This window comes from Pygoscelis adeliae, unplaced genomic scaffold, assembly GCF_000699105.1.
Source record: "Pygoscelis adeliae isolate BGI_AS28 unplaced genomic scaffold, ASM69910v1 Scaffold386, whole genome shotgun sequence".
Classification (NCBI taxonomy): domain Eukaryota; kingdom Metazoa; phylum Chordata; class Aves; order Sphenisciformes; family Spheniscidae; genus Pygoscelis; species Pygoscelis adeliae.
The window spans coordinates 2334605-2353335 of NW_008824940.1; the positions used below are offsets into that span (position 1 = coordinate 2334605).

The 18731-nt window shown below is 40.1% G+C and overlaps 1 protein-coding gene across 1 annotated transcript in view; it reads right to left on the bottom strand.

The window, feature by feature from the left end:
- The window catches only part of PHKA2 (phosphorylase kinase, alpha 2 (liver)), a 41344-nt gene that overhangs the window by 14751 nt on the left and 7862 nt on the right, over nucleotides 1–18731 (bottom strand). Inside the window, exons 8-22 of the mRNA XM_009325482.1 lie at nucleotides 18498–18550; nucleotide 18316; nucleotides 17800–17922; nucleotides 15663–15758; nucleotides 14124–14231; nucleotides 13345–13423; nucleotides 11815–11949; nucleotides 9721–9830; nucleotides 6850–6994; nucleotides 6262–6340; nucleotides 5209–5372; nucleotides 4388–4561; nucleotides 3171–3256; nucleotides 1897–2030; nucleotides 231–387 (exon numbers count right to left, since the gene is read on the bottom strand). Coding sequence (XP_009323757.1) covers nucleotides 231–387; nucleotides 1897–2030; nucleotides 3171–3256; nucleotides 4388–4561; nucleotides 5209–5372; nucleotides 6262–6340; nucleotides 6850–6994; nucleotides 9721–9830; nucleotides 11815–11949; nucleotides 13345–13423; nucleotides 14124–14231; nucleotides 15663–15758; nucleotides 17800–17922; nucleotide 18316; nucleotides 18498–18550 — 1644 coding nt within the window. The remainder of the gene's footprint in view (nucleotides 1–230; nucleotides 388–1896; nucleotides 2031–3170; nucleotides 3257–4387; nucleotides 4562–5208; nucleotides 5373–6261; nucleotides 6341–6849; nucleotides 6995–9720; nucleotides 9831–11814; nucleotides 11950–13344; nucleotides 13424–14123; nucleotides 14232–15662; nucleotides 15759–17799; nucleotides 17923–18315; nucleotides 18317–18497; nucleotides 18551–18731) is intronic.

Below are 18731 nucleotides of genomic sequence, written 5' to 3' on the forward strand. Positions count from 1 at the left end.
GAACCGCTCCATAACCTTTCCCGGCACCGAGGTCAGGTGAAAGGTAAAGATGTTGTAATAAGATTTTAGATCAGAAAAGCAACCAATGTTTACTGAAAAATGCCGCACTATGTAAGCTGTGATGTAAGACCAGAAGAGGGCGAGGGCAAGCACAAGCCCCACCGGCAAACTGGTAGTTTTATCTCTCTTTCCAGGCAGGAAACTGAACCAGCATTATTTATATTTCATACCTCAGCCAGGACTTCCACTCTCTTTTTGAGCATACCGGAAATATAACGGATCAAGCCCCATTCTTGATTGAGGCCTGCCTTTCTGTAGAGCTCGTTGAGTAGGCAATGAACAGTGACGCCATACTGTCCATCCAGCTCTGTGTCCCAGTCAGCACCTCTGCCAGAACAGATACAGAAGGTAACTCTCATCAGGTAAAATGCTACACTGCTTAACCTTACCACACAACAAGCAGCCTGGTTTTGATCGCATTGCTCATTTTGGTGACAGAATTAAGTAGCACATGGGACATGTGGGCCTTCACCAGAGATCAGTTATATGTGGACAAAACCCTCTTGATAGCAGGAACTTTCATTAACTTCAGCACTCACTTAGCTGTAAGTCTGTGACTTCAAAGCAACCACCCAAGGGATTTCCCACCAGGCTTTAAATTGAGCATGCATGCAAGACAGGAGTAACGCTCCATGTGGTGCTTTTTCAGAACAGAATTCAGCAATGTCTTCAGTGCTGCTGAAGACTGCACCCATTTTTCAGATGCCTCAGGGGGATCTCTAAGTTTTTTGCCCAGCCTCTTTCTTAGCTATCAACTAAGCTTCCACACTGCTTATGCCATTACTGAAAAAGCAAAGGAGATTTCTGTTCCTCTCCTGGTTTTGAAATTCACTCCATTATGGTTTCTCTTTGATAATGTTTTGAAGCGTCACAGAATGACCTTTCAGCTCCTGCTAGAGGGACAGAGTCCACCAGAAGTCCACCTGCCTGCCCAACAGAGACTCCCACGATGAAACAAGTCCAGAACAGGAAATTAAGGGTGCTGCATGTAGTTAAACAACAAAATGATATTTTTTCAGGATTTCCTTTGCTCTTTAAGAGAGGCTGCTAAACATTTTGCTTGGGAAATCAAGATCAAAGAAGAGGTCCTCACAGGAGAAAGACCAAAATAAACAAAAATACAATCTTTGTAGCAGTAAGACCATCTGTGATTAACACATGCTTGTCTTCGCAGCCAAAGCTAACTTCCTGCCAGGTTCCAGCAGTATTCTCCTGCACAGGAAAAAAAGCCCAATAAACGCACTCCAGAAGATGACTCCATTGGTTTGTATTTGCATTTTGTTCCCATCAAACCTGTTTAAATAGCAGCTGTTTACTAAGCCCAGCAGCTGGGGTTAGAATGTTTCCAAGAATGTTTTGAAGAGCACCGAGTTTTAGCCAGTGGTGCATTTAAACATGCAGAGGGATTAGAGGAAAAATAGTGACTACTCATTAAAATTGCATTTTGCTTTTAGTTAGAAAATGACAAGATGAAGTTTCCCTCCACTTCCCTTCTTGTGTATAGAAATCACACGAAATCTCTGTGGACTTAACAGTGCCACAAATATAGCAAGGTGTGTTCTCACTCATGGAAAGGATTTGTGCATTTCACTTGTGAGCCTTGGAGCCTGTATGTATTTGCAACTGTATGCCAATCAACTCTGAAATTTGCACAAGCATTTTTTTGTATCGGAATTATGTAATCATGCTAACTGAAAATATGCTTGTTAAAGCACAAAGTATTTTAACCTGTCCCCTCAAAACACAACCCTGAACAGTGGAAAGCTTTTGCACAAGAATAATCGGATAGTTGTGACCAAACTTAAACATGCTGAAGTTTATACTCAGACAACTCACTTCAGTATATGCAAGATATATAAGATATCTGCTTGATCATGGAGCGTTGGACATTCCTTCAGCTGCTCAACAAGCTTCCTGCAATCCAAATCACCATGAGCATCTTTAGGTAAGTGCAAAACATTTTCACAGTCCTGATAACAAAGATGGATGAAAAATCAAAGAAGTGATCTTGAAAAAAGTAGCAGATCACATTCAAACTGTAACTTCCCATTAAACAATACAACAGACTTACAACGTAACCCTGCACTTGAAATAGACACATCACATAGTTCTTGCCAGACTAGTGCAGACATGAAAAGGAGACTAATCCCAGGAAACACAACACCCAGAATGGAACTTTGTCTCTAGTTTTGGTTCAATCAACAAGGAAAGCCATTTTTTGGACAAAACAAAGAAATATTTTGTCAAAGAAAGAAACCAAATTATTTGCATGCTTTTCCTGTCATTTGCTGTTACTTGTAAAGAGAAAAGCAGGACACTATCTTTTATTAGTTGAAATAATTTAGAACTTTTTGAGTTCCACCTCTAACCTGTATATATGTGGTGTTTTATGAATGCAGATGTTGCCATCATAAATTTTCCAAGCTTATGAAACTAACATGTTAACTAATCAGATGATGCAATCCTGTGGTAAGTTCTTGGATGAAGAGAAGTTTTGTTTAATAAGCTATTCAGCAAATTCAATGGTTCGAAAATACCATTTCCACAAACAGAGCTGTAGAGCAGAATCTTTCAGGAGGCTGGATACAATCTCCTGTAACCATTCTCAGCAGCTGGTCACATATATTAAGACAAAACAAGTGCCCGGCACAACCCCATCTTCATGCCTTGCAGTGGGATTTGGCTGGTGCCTTAAGGACACCTGTCCTTTCACACACTCCCCTCCTGCCCAGACATTACTATAAGTAGCATTTCCTGGAGAACAACTCTGAAAGCCGTGAACATCCCATCCTTCCCTTCGTGTGTTCAGTTAGAACTAAAGACGATGACATAACCTTTGGCTTTTAAAAATAAGCACCTATTATATTATTTTCTGTTTGGCACACACAATTAAGAATTTTCCACTTGATAATGTCTATTTAACCAAAAAAACCTTCACCCAGCCAAAAAATAAATTCCAAAACAAGGGAGCAGCTATCCAGTGCCTTGGGGAGAATGGCTTGTCTGTGAAGGAAAATGAGAACTAGCATAGGGTTTGGCTGGGAAACACAGGAAAGGCCACAGTATTGTGTCCTAAAAACACAAACAGCGTAAAAATTCCCACAGCTTACCTTTGTCTCAAAGAAATGGGGATTATCGACAAGATTCAGAGACTTCCGGTTGTTCAGAACTTTAGTGGGAAGAGACATAGACGCAGCTGGAAAGCAAAGCCACCAGAAAAAAAAGTCCGTTTCAGTACAATGAAAATCAAAAACACCTACATGAAGCAATTATACTAGGTAAAAACCACAGAAATACCTCCAAGAGTCAAAATATAGAGGCAAAGCTTCTGAGATGCTGTGCGTGGAACTCAGGAGACAAGCTCATGTTCTGAACCCTATCTCCTTGCAGGCTTGCTCCGAGAACTTCTGAGATCAGCATGTCAAAGGCTCAGGTGCTATGTGCTCAACTGATACCTCTTATGACAGCCCATGCGCAGAAATCCTACAGCCCAATGACCTGACCCTGCTAAGTGTTTTAAACATTTTAACAGGAGGTATGTGGAAAAAATGGTCTAACTGGTAAGATGTCATAATTAAAAGGATAATGCTAAATGCAGGCTAACGCTCTGCTAATTTCATATGTTGAATTCAATAGAGGATCAGATGATATGGCACATGAAAGACTGGAGAAAAGACTAACAAAAAAGCTTGGAAGTTATTAATTTACTCTGAAGTTAAGGGAAGCCTTCCCTTAACCAGGGCATTGAATACTACATGCCTACACATAAAACAATGCGTATGTTGGAATCTGCTTACAAATTCAGTCAAAGCATTATTTTGGTGTAAATCCTCCAATCAGTCTATTAGAAATGTAGTATAATTAGGAATACTGTCCTCCCTCTCTACTCCATTTGTTCTTACAAATTTAGAAAGTACATGTGCATACCTATGTTTTTCTGGCATTGAAACATTTCATTTCACCACGACTTTATTAAAATAAGGACGTACATTTTGTCTGCCTTTGTATAAGCAAAGACAAAAAAAAATAATGCCCTGACTCAGGTTCTAAAATTCTATCCAACTGAGAAGGTGTAGCAGTTTCCATAACATGAACTTTGATTAAATGTTACATTTCATAGCAGGTTATTTATGTATATACCAAGACACGGGATACTGTGGGAACATGACAGCAACAGCTTCAGACTCATTCTTTCTGATAACTACAACATATTTGTGCCACTAGTTCTTTTTAAATGGCAGACTTTTTAAATACTTGAACTTACCCCTTGTAGCACCCGAAACAGGTTTTCTATTATTATCACTAAATAAATAATAGGGAGAAATACCTGGAACCTCCAAGCCCTTTGTCTTGGCCATTATTGACAGTATCTCTTTTGTGGAATGCTTTGCACTGAACACAGGCGATTGATTCGCAGTCTTTGAAGTTGGAGGCAGGTATGACTTCAGCGCTGTACTCTGCAGGACATCATTTATATACTGATCCAGCTCATCCTGGCTTTCTAGTGTGACATACATAAAACAAAAGATTTATTAAAGGTAAAATCATAATTTATCAGCGCTTTCTTTTTCAAACACACCACTCTATTCTTGCTTATATAGAAGGGCACACAAAAATGCAAGAATATCATAAGCAAGAGATTTTTAAGCTGAACAAATTGGAAAGAAAAAAATTTATCCATTTTTGACACTTTGAAAACAGTTACAGTAAGAAGTTGTTTTTCCATTTGAAAGGAAGCAAAAGCATTTTTATCTTGCTGGTAGTCCACAGATCACAGTTGGACTCTATGATCTTAAAGGTCTTTTTCAACCTAAATGATTCTATGATTCTATCATCTCTTCCACACAAGCTCTTGTACATGACTCCTCACAGTCTCTTCCTCCCTCTAGCCTCTCCCATACGCCCCCCCATCTCCTGACTCTTCAGCTTTACTGCAGCAGTTACTGGTCAACACCATACTACAAACACAGGAAGAATATGCACAAATTCCTTCTCCAAATTAAGTCATGCAGGTACTGTCCTCAGACTGATGCATGAGAAACCTGAATGACTACCAACTGCGCACAAAAAAGACTCTGCATTGTAGATAAACCCAGGCTCTGCTGATAGAACTTGACAGAGAAAAAATTTGAAGTGAAAAAGCACTACCTTTTTCACAGAAATCTGCTGGATAGCCTCCACATTCACTGTCAGGACTATTACGGCCTTCATTAGGGCCATCAAACAGTTTTACGTCACAGTCTGGATCCAGGAAGCTCAGATACGTATGAAAAGAGGTGGTAAGAAATTCTGATAGCTTGCCTATCTTCACCCTGCAAACAGGAACACATGCCAAAGTGTATTAACAGCCACCATTTTGATACTGATTAATGCTCACTGAGCTTTCAACGACTCCTCCAAAATTTATGAGACCTACTGTTAAATCCACTTTTGGTAACTACAAAGCAGCAGATACTGATACTGAGAAAAACAAATGCAAAACAATAGTTGCAGATCCAGCTGGGTACTCACTGCTCTAGCTACTAATTGAACTTCACTGTGTTATGGTAACACCTACGGGCCTAACTCAAAGCCTCATTATGCAGGATGCTGTATGTTTATATGAAGAGAGACCCTGAACAAAGACCTAAACTCCGAGGATAATGCACGAGAAACTGAGTCTGAGAAGTTCCCATGAACAGCAGTATCTTTTCACAAAGCAGTGCTGCTAAAAAACAGAAGGCACATCTGATTATCAGAGAAAGATGCTAGATTGAGAGAGGGCAAGCAGAAAACGAATAGGGAGGTACTGCGGCATCATATTAAATTGCTTTTATATGTAGATGAATGGAACACATAAGCTTGCAAGTACTACATGCAATTCATGTTTAAAATATGTCCAATAATTGTGAAAGATAATTACTTCTTAAAAACAGAAGCCCAGCCAAGACCAAGTTTTTGTATTTCCAAAGGTTTGACATTTGTTTTTCCTTATCCATTAATGGCAGTCAGAGATGGTACACCTTTTGGAAGATAGATCTTCTCCATTGTATCTGAGGTCCAACTACCATCTGATTGCCACATAATAACTGAAGGTGAAAATTCTCTCTCTGCAGAGTTCTAGTACAAGGTCTGTGCACCATCACAAGTTCAAAACTGAGGCTTGTATAGGGTTTAATTAAAAAAATCATGGAGACAATCGTTCGAGCGTTCTGACATTACCTTGCACCTCCAAAATAACCATCCTCTAATTTTCTTATGGTGGCAAGAACTGCTGGATGAATGTCCGTACCATCATCAACTAAAAAAGAATAATGAAAGAGTTGAAGCTTACCAACACATTCTTAAATTATCGTATCCAAATAAAGTAGATTTCTGGGTGTTCTCTACAAAGTAAACCAAGACAAATTTAAAACAGAACCCACAACTGCTATCAATACCAGCTTATTCAAAAATCCCCAAACAAGCAAGCAAACAAAAAACAACCCTGAGACAAGTTCTAAAGGGATTTCTCAAGACAAAACCCAACCCACTCAAGACAAGTTCCAAAGGGATTTCTATCAAATTTCTTTGGACAGAAATAGTATGGAGATGATGGGGAGATGCAAGGATATAAAGGGGGAGTAAAACCAAAATGAAATATTACCATGTCATCCAAATTTAGCATACACTTGAGAAAGTTAAACTGTACTTTTGATGTTAAAACTCAGATGTTGAAACAGTTGTGCCACCTGTCTCCTCTCAAACTGACTTCCATCCTACTCCGTTCCAGTAATCTACTCTGCTTGAAACAGAGAAACTTAAGTTTACCAAGCATTGTGTGGGTGATGGGAAACGTCAGGGTTGGTCTCCCTGTCATCCTCCAACAAGAAGTGAGGTAAGCCAGCTCTGTCTTGAGCATCTCCACAATCATCTGATTGTCTAGAGCCAGGTAGAAGTGATGCTGGTCGGTAAACTAGAGAACAGAGAGAGATGGCATATGAGTAATTGTCAGTGCTCTCCTTAATTTTTTCCATTTCCTCCCTTAAATCATTCACAAAAGCCGTATGTGCTATTCTTGACAACAACACAGACTGCATGAATTAACCTAACAAGGCCTGCAACTGTGAAAAAGAAATCCATGCTTGTGCAGAGTCCGTTTTCTTTCACTTGTAGGCTGACCATGAAAGAAGTAAGCCATACAAATAAGAAGTAGACAATCACACCCATGAAGTAGAATCTTCCCAATGATGAATTACAGTAACCTATGATCTGGAAGACAGAAGTACTCTAAATGTGGAAGAAAAAGCTAACAATAGCAACAAAAAACAATAAATAGGCTTAAGCGCACACTGGGGACTGAGGTCTAGTAACTGTATGTCTCTTGATAACAATCTGAAAGTCAAGCAGAATACAGACAAGCTGGCAGTTACTGTGGAAAAAAGGTACAGTAAACGTGCAACGGTAAAGCGTGCTGTTCCCACTACAGAGGAAAGCCAAGAACCACAGTAAGAGACGGGCTACTTTAGGAGCTGGAAACTAAAAAAGCTGGACAAACAATGGAAAGTATGTCAAAGCAGCCACAACAAAAGTTAAGGAAGCACATAAGCCTTGGGGAGGGGTGGAAAAAGGAAGCTGGGATGTAAAAGAAACATCAATTAGTAAGACACATAATGGTCAAGGAGAAAATACCCTGTAAACGCATCAGAAGTAGTAGGAAAATACAGAAACTATAGGTCCGTTAATAAAGAAAGGAAGGAGGTAGGAAGAGAGGATACAGACAAGCTGAAGCATTCGATGCTGTTTTTACTGACAGAAGAAAAGTAGTGAATTATGACCTGTAATACTACTTTTAACGAAACAATAGGAGTCCAGCCTGAGTATGGGAAGAAAAGATTAAAGAGCATGTAAATTCAAGAGAAATTACTTCACGGAACTTAAGGAACTAGCCAAAACAATCCCTGAGCCACTCGCAATTAGTTTTGATAATTCAGGAAGAACAAGTCCCAGAAATCCAGAGAGAAGCAAACACACTGCCCGTCTTTAAAAAGGAAGAGACGGGATAACATACACCAGTCAAGCCAATTTCAGTGCCTGAAAGCACAGGAAAACAAAGCCAATTTGAGACTGCCAAGATAATTACAAAATGACAAAGCAAGATGGCCAAACAGTCATATCAAAAACCAATCTCAGCAAACCAGTCCAATTTCCTTCTTTGGGAGCAACTAGATGGTAGGTACAAGAAAGTGGCTGACATCTCTCAACTTCTGCAAATTTTCACACTAGTGAGCTGAAGAAAAAACATCCGAGGAGGCAGTACTGCTTGAAAAATTGTTCTCAAAAGGTAGTTATCAACCATTTTTTCAGAATGAGAGGGTATCTAGATGGGGTCAGCCTTTGCTCCACACCTAATCAATGGTTTCATTAGAGAACAGGATGAAATACAAACTACAAAACCACACAATTTGTGGACATTGCTCAAGATCAACACCAATGAGTTAACTGCTAACCTTAGGAAGGTGAAATTAAACATTAATTCCACCCCCCCAAAAAAAGTCAGGGGAAATGTCTGGCTACAAAGTACAATGGAAAATGTTATGGAGGTTTTAGTCAAACATGGAATAAGCAGGACCTGTCAGTGTGTTGCTGATGCAAAGATAAATGCCATTTTGGAATATATTAATAAGTATATCCATACTTGAAACATGGCAGGATTTCACCTGGAATATTGGGTCCTACTTACATAGTAAAATGTGGACAAAGAGATTTTGAAAAAAAAATCATGACTCAAGGAATTTTTCCCTAATTTGCAAAAGTGAAAATTGGTGTGGGGGAACAACACAACAACTAAACAATGTTACAAAGCTCCTTGTGATCAATTGACATGGGGAAGAACAGAAAGGGAGCCACATTATTTGCAGTAAATCTGATGATGTTTGGACGTCATGTAGCACTGCGGAAGCCATCTACGGAGTCCACTGAATGGCTTCCACTGGAATTTAAAGACCACATTAATCCAACATCTATTTAGGAGGGTGTGAGCATTCGTTATCCTGCTCCAGTCGCACATGTTTGGAGTAGGTGATCCCTTGGCCTTCTAGTACCAACCACTAGAATAAGTCAGTGTGTCTGACTTAAGTGTGTCATATTTCATTAAATGTATAAGTAAGAGCCATTAATTCTGGGAGAATCCAAACTTCCAGCTACACTGAAAAAGGCACTAAACAGAAAACAAAGACAGAACATCCCTTTCTCAGCACTACTGACCCTTTCAACAATATAATGAAAAGGTTACATCTTAGCCTCTTGGGGGTTATAGTACTTGGCATGCTTATGTGAAACTAAATTTTCCACCAAAGCAATCAGTAGAAAGATATATTAAGTGACCTATTTCCGGAGAAACTATTTCATTAGCTAGAATGTTGGTTGGGGCAGAGATCAGTAACAACTTTGTACTATTGATTTGCTGTGTTCTAAGCCAGAAGCCAAAGAAGCCAGACTCTGTATGACAGAAGAGAGATTTATCAGCACTCCTACCATACTGATCACCCAACGCTCTTAAAAAACGTGCAAAGAAAAGCACATCTGCTTTATCAGCCCCACTCTACCTAAAGTAGTGTAACAGCATATAGAAGCAAAGTGCTTCACTAATGATTAGCCATTAAGCAAGCAGTGATTTCCCTGTCAGCTTTACATGCTCACCTGAGGGGTAAAAGCAAATATTTGATTTCTTATCATGTACAGCTTGGAGGTGCCTAACACTCCAATGTGTCGGTGTGGCCGTCCACTTAATTTCATGTTCTTGTTCCGGCCTGTAAAGAAGAGAGAAAGAAAAAAAAGCCTCACCTAACATTTCCTATGTGGTTTTCCACAACAACCATTTCAGACAAGGAAATCTACTTCATTTGTATCAGCAAGGCAGAAGACAGATAACAGAGTGAGATGCTACAGACTGGTGTGTTTTGTAGCAACCACCAATATAATAGCTAGAGTTCTTCAAAGGCCTGATTAAAAATAAAAATTTTGGCTTCACTGACCATGGGATTGGGTCTTTTAATTATAGTCATTGCTCAGCACCCAAAGCTTCCCCACCAAGGACAGGAGGTACGACCTTTCAAAAACAAGGGCATCAACATATAACAGAAATTGCCGTGCTTTCACTGTAGAACCTTAAAAATTCTTGCCCACAGAAGGCTAAATCCAAATACAAAGTACATCCAAATACAAAAATTTTCATTCATCAGGCTAATAAGCCCCACTTCTTTCAGTAGAGCTTATTAGCAAATGATCTGTGCTGCAATCTTTGTTCCAGCAGCCAGGAGATGACTTAAATCTGTCTGACAAGGAATATGAGCCAAACAACCACGTGCCTGAAAAAATACCACTGTGAACATTCCCAAAGAAGTCACTGTTAAAAACAATACACCAATGTATCAAATCATCCTACTCACCCCCACTAGTGAAAGAAAGCTATTATGAACTATTATGAAATAAATGTAAGCTTCAGCAAAGCCCTGCAAATGTTTCATTTGTTAAAAGTTCTTTGTGATAAAGAGACAAATTCTTTCCCAAAAGCAGTACATGCAATTTCTCTTCTCCGTGTAAAGGGCACACTTTCTAAGACTTATTTGAAGGTCCCATTACCTTGGATGCTTCCAAAAAACCTCCTGTTAAAACAAACAAACAAAAAACCCCAACAAAAACCATCACAACAACAACAAAAAAACCAAAACCCACTCCATGAACAACCTCTAATATAATACTCCTCTCCCTCAGCATTATCCATCACCAAATTGCCATGGGAACATGCTCCAGACTGACAGAGAAGCACGATACGGCTCCCCTTGTCCACGCTGCAAAGGAATCTACCAGTGCTGATTCACCCCACCTCCATTTTACTTTGCAGTAACATCCACAATTTTGAGTCATGAGTTGCTGGCATGCTTGAAGTAGTAAAACTTAGTTCAATTAGGAATACATGTAAGAAATTTTCCACCAAGACCCCATTCATTCCATCAAGGATTATCAAAAGAGAGTGTTATCAAAAGATTTCCAACTAAACTAGAACCAGTAGGAGTTTTGGGACATTTATTTAATCCAACTGCCAGGCTCTGGGGAAAACAGGCCTCTAGGGCCATGGTTGAGGAACTGGAACGTATTTAAAGTCCTGTGTTTAGAAAAGCCCTAAAGGCTTCTGAGTTTGCAACAGAGACAGAGAGCTTCAGCAGCTCAACTCAGCTCAGGGTGGGAAGGAACATTAGCAAGAACCTGACAGCCCAAAGACGCTCCAATAGCAGCATGGCTTCCCTGATTTGGAGCAGAAAACTTCCCAGGCTGTCTGCTGATAGAATGGCATCCACACTGCTCAATTTCCAGACTTAAAACAGAAGTACTCTTACTTCTGAAAGGAAGAAGATTTGGGTTTTTTCTGTGTTTTTCCAGGCATTTTTTCTAAAGCCAGTTTCTCTGTGGAAGTAGTTCCTGCAGTACAAAAAAAAGAGACAGTTCTTGCCTAACTCCAAGGGCACAGGAAAACTTGTATTTTGGCCACCTTTCCTAATGAGGCAATTTTTTTTTTTTTCCTGTGGGAGTCCCTTATTTAAGACAGACGTTCCATTTTTGTTAATCTTCTTTGCACAAATGCATTTTTTTAAATCAAAGAAATTGATTTAAATAAAAGAAATTAAATCAAAGAAATGGAGACAGTGTGAAGCAAGAAAAACAAAAATCAAAACACCACCCTCAAAAAATACCTTGCACAGCAGTAGTGAGAGGCTTCCATGTTAAAATACCTACCCAGCATGGTGTAGAGATTACTCAGGATGCGAGCTGGCTGCACTCTGAGCGGATGGATATCAGCAATGCTCTGAACGTTGATTCCACGGTCTTGCAAGAGATTCTTAATCTGATTAGATTCTGCCAAAACAGTTACTGCATAACAGAAAACAAAAACACTACTAAGAACCAATGTTCGACTCTTTTTAACTGCATGTTTCTACTGTCACCTCTCAACTACTGTATTTAGTTGACTAAAAAGGCACAAAGGCCTAAATTCTTTCTCAATTTATGAGCCCGTGAGATCAAAAGGGCATCAGACAGATTTTGGCTCTCTGCTTCTTAACATGTCTTGCCATTCTTGTCCACTTTGGATCACAGGGTAATTCAAGTTGGAAGGGTCCTCACGAGGTCTCTACTCCAACCTCCTGCTCAAAGCAGGGTCAGCTCTGAGGCTAGACCATGTTCTCTGGGGCTTTATCAATTTCTTCCAATTTCTTTCAGTACCACTAGTTTGGGTCATGCAGTCTCCTTCAGCAGATAGGGCTTTTCCCCCGTAAAACAAGAGGAAACGTGACTTGAAAATCTTCATTGTTTTAATAGAGTACACTATAACAACACAGCCGAGTCAATGGGGAAGAGGTGCTGTACCTGTATAGCAATAAATGTTACAGAGGCCATAAAGTGGCAGAGGTAGGAAAAAAAAAAGTCCCAAAATCAGAGGAATTTACAATCCAGGCCCTGATCCCACCCCTTGTCCTGCTTGAGGTTTTGCCCATGTTAGCTGGCTTATTGGTTTGGGACTAATACTTCAGTATTCTTCTTTGCGTTATAAATTCTTGTCAAAGAATGCTAAAAATAAGCCAGCATCTATTTCTGCTAGAAATTAAGCACTTCAGAATAACAAAATGCCATCCCCACGATACACCAACAGAGGGTAAACAAGCACTTGCCCAGGTCACAGTATCATTGATTACGGCTTCTCCTGATAAACAAGCTGGTTGCTTTTCCAGAGTGGTACAGGTCCTTGAAAAGCCTTCAAGCCCTTATCGGCTGGGGTTTGCCCTCTGGTTTCGGCTGTTCCTCCATTGACTAAAGAAGCCATTCCCTGCTGCAGCCAAAAGATAGCCATAAGTCTGGCTGCCTCATCTCTGTGTACAGAGATCCTCCCCACTCATTGCTCTCTGGTTCTTCCAAAAAGGGGCTGCACAGAAACCTAACTAAACTGACGTGTCTCCTGGCAGTCCTGCTCTTTCTTGCTAGAATCCACCAAGATTTTCCTTTTCACTACAAGATTAAGTTTGCCACTCCCCAGTCCCTGACAAGTCTTAAAATTTTAACAAGTATTTTTAAAAAACTTTTGTTAAACCCGATCTTCCCTCCTGGAAAAAGGCAGCTAAGCAAATAACCCCTTTCTCCTTCTCACAGTATCATCAAAGCATCCACATCCCATGCAAAAATCCACATTGTTTTTAAACATGTCTTTCTTCTCGCCTGGACTTCGCCATCACATGATCCAATTCACCCAGAATGTTCAAAAAACTCCCTCACCTTGTACCACAACATCAGGTTTAAATCCAGTGGAAAATCTCCTGTTTAAGGGATCAATTTCACCCGCAGCAAGAAATCCCTAGAATGAATGCAAGAGAAAAAAAAAAGAAGGGAAACGAACAAAAATTAAATAAAAGGCTTCTGATGACATCTAGAAGAAATCTTAACCGATTTTCATATTTTATCAGGAGAGCAGGACTGAAAGCCTGGTTATCTACCCCGTCCACTAAGTAGTACATTCAATAAAAACAATGGCTGCAATATTTTTCAGAACAACAAGAAAATGGTTATGACTGACACAATCTGCATGTTCAGATTTTAGAGTAGCAGCAACTGACTCAATTTTGCCAGGCCAGTGATTTTTTTGCAGCTCCACAGAGATATTCAACGGTTCCTTTAACAAGTCTATGGCTAATATGGGACAACTCTGTAGGCACTTTATGCCTCAGAGTAAGGCATAGCCTAGTGGAGCTGAAACAGTGCAAAATCCTAGCTCTGGGACAGCCAAGTCAGCCTGGGCATATTCCTCTAGACTAACTGTATATCCAGTCCATCTGACAACTTATTCAGCTTGATTAGAAAGACAATTGCATATCTATATATATATACACACACCAAAAAAAAGCTCCTGAAAGCTCACAGTCACACCTCCATGGTTCATGTACGTTTCTACTGGAAAACACATTGTCCCCTTCCTGTCAACCAAATTGCACTTAGAGCCCAAGCCATCTCAAAAGAAAATGAAATACAAGCTCACCTACTATACAAGAAACAATTACCTCTGCTAATAGGCAGCTAAGGACATACAATGATTGGCCCCAAAGATGAGGCAATTTTCCCACTGGTATACGATCCACTGAGTGAGGATTTTCATACTCCTCATCCACCTGAAAACAAACGCATAAGCAAGAAAAATTACCCTCAAGTTGTGAAGAACAATCAATAACATGGAAGTATTTGAAAAAATATGGCCTATCATCTACCCTTCCTAACTTGCCGTTATTACTGACATCCAGATCTCTTGGTTTTACTTTTAAGGCTGCACGTTTTCTGGGACAAGAACTATGCTTCATTTTCATTCACTGCTCCACCCTTCAAAGCTGGAGGTTGAATGGGGACTCTGCATGCTTTGGTGTTAGCACTTCCCCTTTCTTCTCACCATGCCTTTGCTGCCTTCCCTGTGGGCAGCTTGTAGGTAATTGTGTGTCTGCTTTCCAACCCCTTGCAAGATGACACTTGAACTTCACTGATGCCTACCTAGCTTCCTGAAGTAAAGGTGCTTTCCAAAAATGAAGGCTATTCCACCTTTCCTGTGTTAGCAAGAATGGTCAATGGAAAAAAGAGTAGACTCTTACTAATTTAGAAAAAGAAAAACTGCCTTGGTTTTGCAGTATACAGATCAATTGAGGGCAGGGGAAAAACCCTCCTAGAGAATACCTTTACCATAGCCGTTTTAAAATTTACAGATGGCAGGCAAAATCTACCCTGGTTTTTTGGCATGTTCATCAGATCATCGTCACATCAAAATTCAAAAGAAGGCTCTAAACTCTTACACACTTGTTCCCACTAGGAAGGCAACTCAGAGCTTCCACCTCAGATCTGTGAGCAAGACATCAGCTGTCAACACTCCCTGCCCAAACTCAGACCAACCCAGCAGGCTCCACACCCTTAGTGAGTGAGGGCCGAGAAGTCTAGAGCGGGAGAAGAAGTTGGCGGGGAGGGATACAAAGGCAAATAGCATGGAAGAGCACATAAGCTCGTCTGAATTTCTCTGTCACAATGTGAGAATCAGGTGAACAGTAACAGCGGGGGGGGGGGGGGCGGGGGGGGGGGAAAAAAAAAGGGGGGGGCGGGGGGGTGGGGAGAGAGAGAAAAACTAACAAAAAACCCAGCACAAACCCTAATCCATCTGAAACCTGTTTATCTCTCACATACAAGCTCTGGAAAAGAAAGAGCACGATCAATCAATAGACTAGACAGGCAGGAGAGTCTATGCTTTATTTCTTCTTTGAGCTTCAGTTCCTAAGTCAGCATCAGCACTTCTAAAATACATGTCTTGCTATGAGGATTTAAAACTTTAGACCTGCTCTAATAATCTGGCATCCAGATTCCCAAGTAAAAAATGTGACCATTTGGAAACCTAAAGTTTACCGTTTCTCAGCGGGAGCTGTGAGAGGTCTCTTTAGTTTTTAAATAATGTGCAGTAGTCTTTTTTATTGATGGTTTAGATTTATCAGCTACAGGAAAACCATAAAACTGACATTCATCTTGATATCTATACTTTGCATACTGAAGTGGATGCTGCATTTTCACAATACCTTTTCTGGAGGGACTGCATACAGTTCAGGCATTAGCACTATTCCGTTCTTCTCTCTAATAAGTATTCCTTCCAGAGCCTCTCTATACTCTTGTACCTGGAAATGTTTTTAAAAGAGAGTGAGAATTCGCATTCCAATCAGCAAAACAGAAACAGTAAACTAGAAGTTTTAGTACTTTCCAACAGTACGTTTCTGCTGAAAGTTCATTTAAAAAAAAAAAGGGGGGGGGAGGAATCATGACTTGCTGATGGAAGATCAGGGTTCAAATTCTCAGAGACTGTTCCAGCATCTCAACATTATCAGCCTCAGAAACATGAACACACATCTTTAATCTATAACACACCACTGCAGTACAAAACTTCTAACATATTCCTATCAAGAAGTCACTGGAACAAATCCTACATGAAATTTGCAACAGATGACAATGCAGTGACATGGATGTCAGGACTGCTAATATCCATAAAAGTGTAAGGGGTATAAATTGTTAGCTTTCTACCATACACATTTGTCTCTGATTTTCTGAATTCTGCTTTGCAGGATTGGGAAATCAGTTTCTGTTAACTGATTCGCTTAAAAATTTGCCCCACGGAAAACTTAAAATACATTTAAACTGTTTAGAAATATCTAAGTTAACTGAACAGAAAATCCTCTTGTTCTTGTGTTGTTAGACAACATATTATGACAGGAATACCAGACCGATACAAAATAAAGAACATTTAATATTCTTTTTACCAGATCCCTCATTTTGTTCCATTTCTTAACTATCCCATTCCAAGTTTTTACTTACAGGGAAGCTGTTTTCAAGCACTACCAGCACCTGCCTCCAAAATCCTATTTCTGCTATCCCTTTCTGATAATCGTGGAACACGCAAGGTAAGGTACCCACAGGTTCATATTATGGTACACTGATATTTTCAGTATCCTGTCCTTCTCCACTCTTTTTGAGTCCGCAGCGTGCTTATTTTTCTAACAATTGCTGCCATTGCAACCACTTGTTTGCAGAAGTAACTGGGGAAGACTAGACACTCACCTGAGTGTCTCAGTGACTCACTCAGCTATGTTTAAACAGTGGGAACCAGGAGCAATTGCCCGGTCTGACCATGCCCTAGCACAGCCCATCTGCACACCGTAAAGACAACCAGGTACACACCATCCCAGATAATCCAACTGTATTCTAGAGACTGCTTTGTGAAGTGGTATTTTATCGACATGACTGAAGTTTCAGTAAACTTTCCAATTTTTCCCCCCTCATGAAATAATGCCATTTCTCTCTCCACCAGACTATTTTTACTGTGTTCAGGAAAGCAACTTACATTTCTAGCGTCAGTATTTCACTTGATTTACAACATCTGGTACAGAAAGAGGGCTTTTTCGTCTGAAATTCCCTGCTTTGTTTATGATGCCGTTTTATTTTTTAAGAGGTTATGTTTAGCAATCTCCTGTCTCTCGGCACCCTAGGCGATTTTAAGTTACATGTATTTTTTACTTCCTTCAAGCCACCAATCTACAGAAGTCTTGGTATGAATACATTTAGTCCTGGATACTTGTTGCTCTTTAATTTACTGACACTCTCCAAGTGCCACTATAACCTTTGGAGGGCTACAATCAGTTTAGCACCCCTGACCACTGGATGCTTGACACAGTAAAGGCATGAAGTAACTTAGGGAATCATCAATTAACTTAGGAAATTAGTGAAAATTAAATAGGTCCTCATAATCCAATCCCAAATCTCCCTGAATGTACAAAAAGTACTATGAATCTTGTTCTCAGCAGCCAAGCCACAGAGACTGGGGAAAAAGAAGCTGGTCTCATCCTGCAGTAATTGGGAAAGGGGCATCAAGGTTGGCAATCAGACAGAACCAGGCAAATTAACCCCATTCAGTTTGACCAGTTTGACCACACCAGCTAACAGAGCCACTCAACCTAGTAGACAGAGGGCAACAAGGCCCCAGTGTGCACAGCGCTGCAGCCTCTACCACATCAAGAACTCCCCAGGAAGGTGAGATTGGCTGAAGACTACTCCCATCCTGCTGATGGGGTATCCAACTGATACCCAAAATAAACATGGAGCAAAGCTACAAAATACTGTGGGTAATGGCTTTGCATTTCCATTGAAAGTAATTTCTTCTTTCCTCACCTGAATTTTGTCCTCATTAAATACTCCATCAATTAGGAAGTATGTCCAGAATACCGGCCACTCACATTCAATATTCTCAAAGAGCTTGAGCTCAGCAGGATCATAGTGCAGCCTGCTTGGATCCTAGAAATTCAATCATACTCGTTTAGTCACAGTGCTAAATTAGTCACTCATATTCCAATCATAATGGCAGCCCATTTTGTACAAGTAATTAAAACCAAGAAACCAATAAAAACACCAGAAATAGTTTCCATGCAGTCTCTTGACTTCTTTTTCGCATTCAGTCTCAAACTCGTTTAATCGTTCCCTAGACAAATCAACCCTTCCCAGTCTCAGAATCTAGGTGTCACCCAAATAATCTTGGCTCTGCCTCAGTTCAAAGATATTTTGGGACGCCTCAGAGACATCGCTTCCACTTAGGCACCATAAGCATATCTAAGGGTCCATTTCTTACAGAATTATGAATTAAGTTCTAATTATGAATTAAGTTCTGTCCTTAATAATTGGGTTTCAAACCCTTAGCCTCCCTCAGCTATGTGTCATATCTAGGGTGGATACCTGGATTACTTCCAAATCCACTAACATGTCTTAACAGCGATACAGAACTTCATCCCTTCATGTAAATGAGACAAAAAATGTCTATAAACAAGAGGTGAAATTCTTCCTAATGTCTACTGAAAATATATATCAGAAGTGACTCTCTGGGTGTCTTGTAACCATCTCGGAGAAAGCGACAGCAGCCATAGCGGCCCTGTAAAAACAGACAAAATTACAGAAAACTTCACATACTGTTCTTCCTCACAGATTAACATCAGCATAAAAGTATGTGCTGAGTTTTAACTGCCACTTAGGGATTTTCCTCCCTCTCTTCCACGCACAGATGCACCGTCTGGCAACCCTCATTTAATTAAGATTTTTGGTTAAGAAAGAGA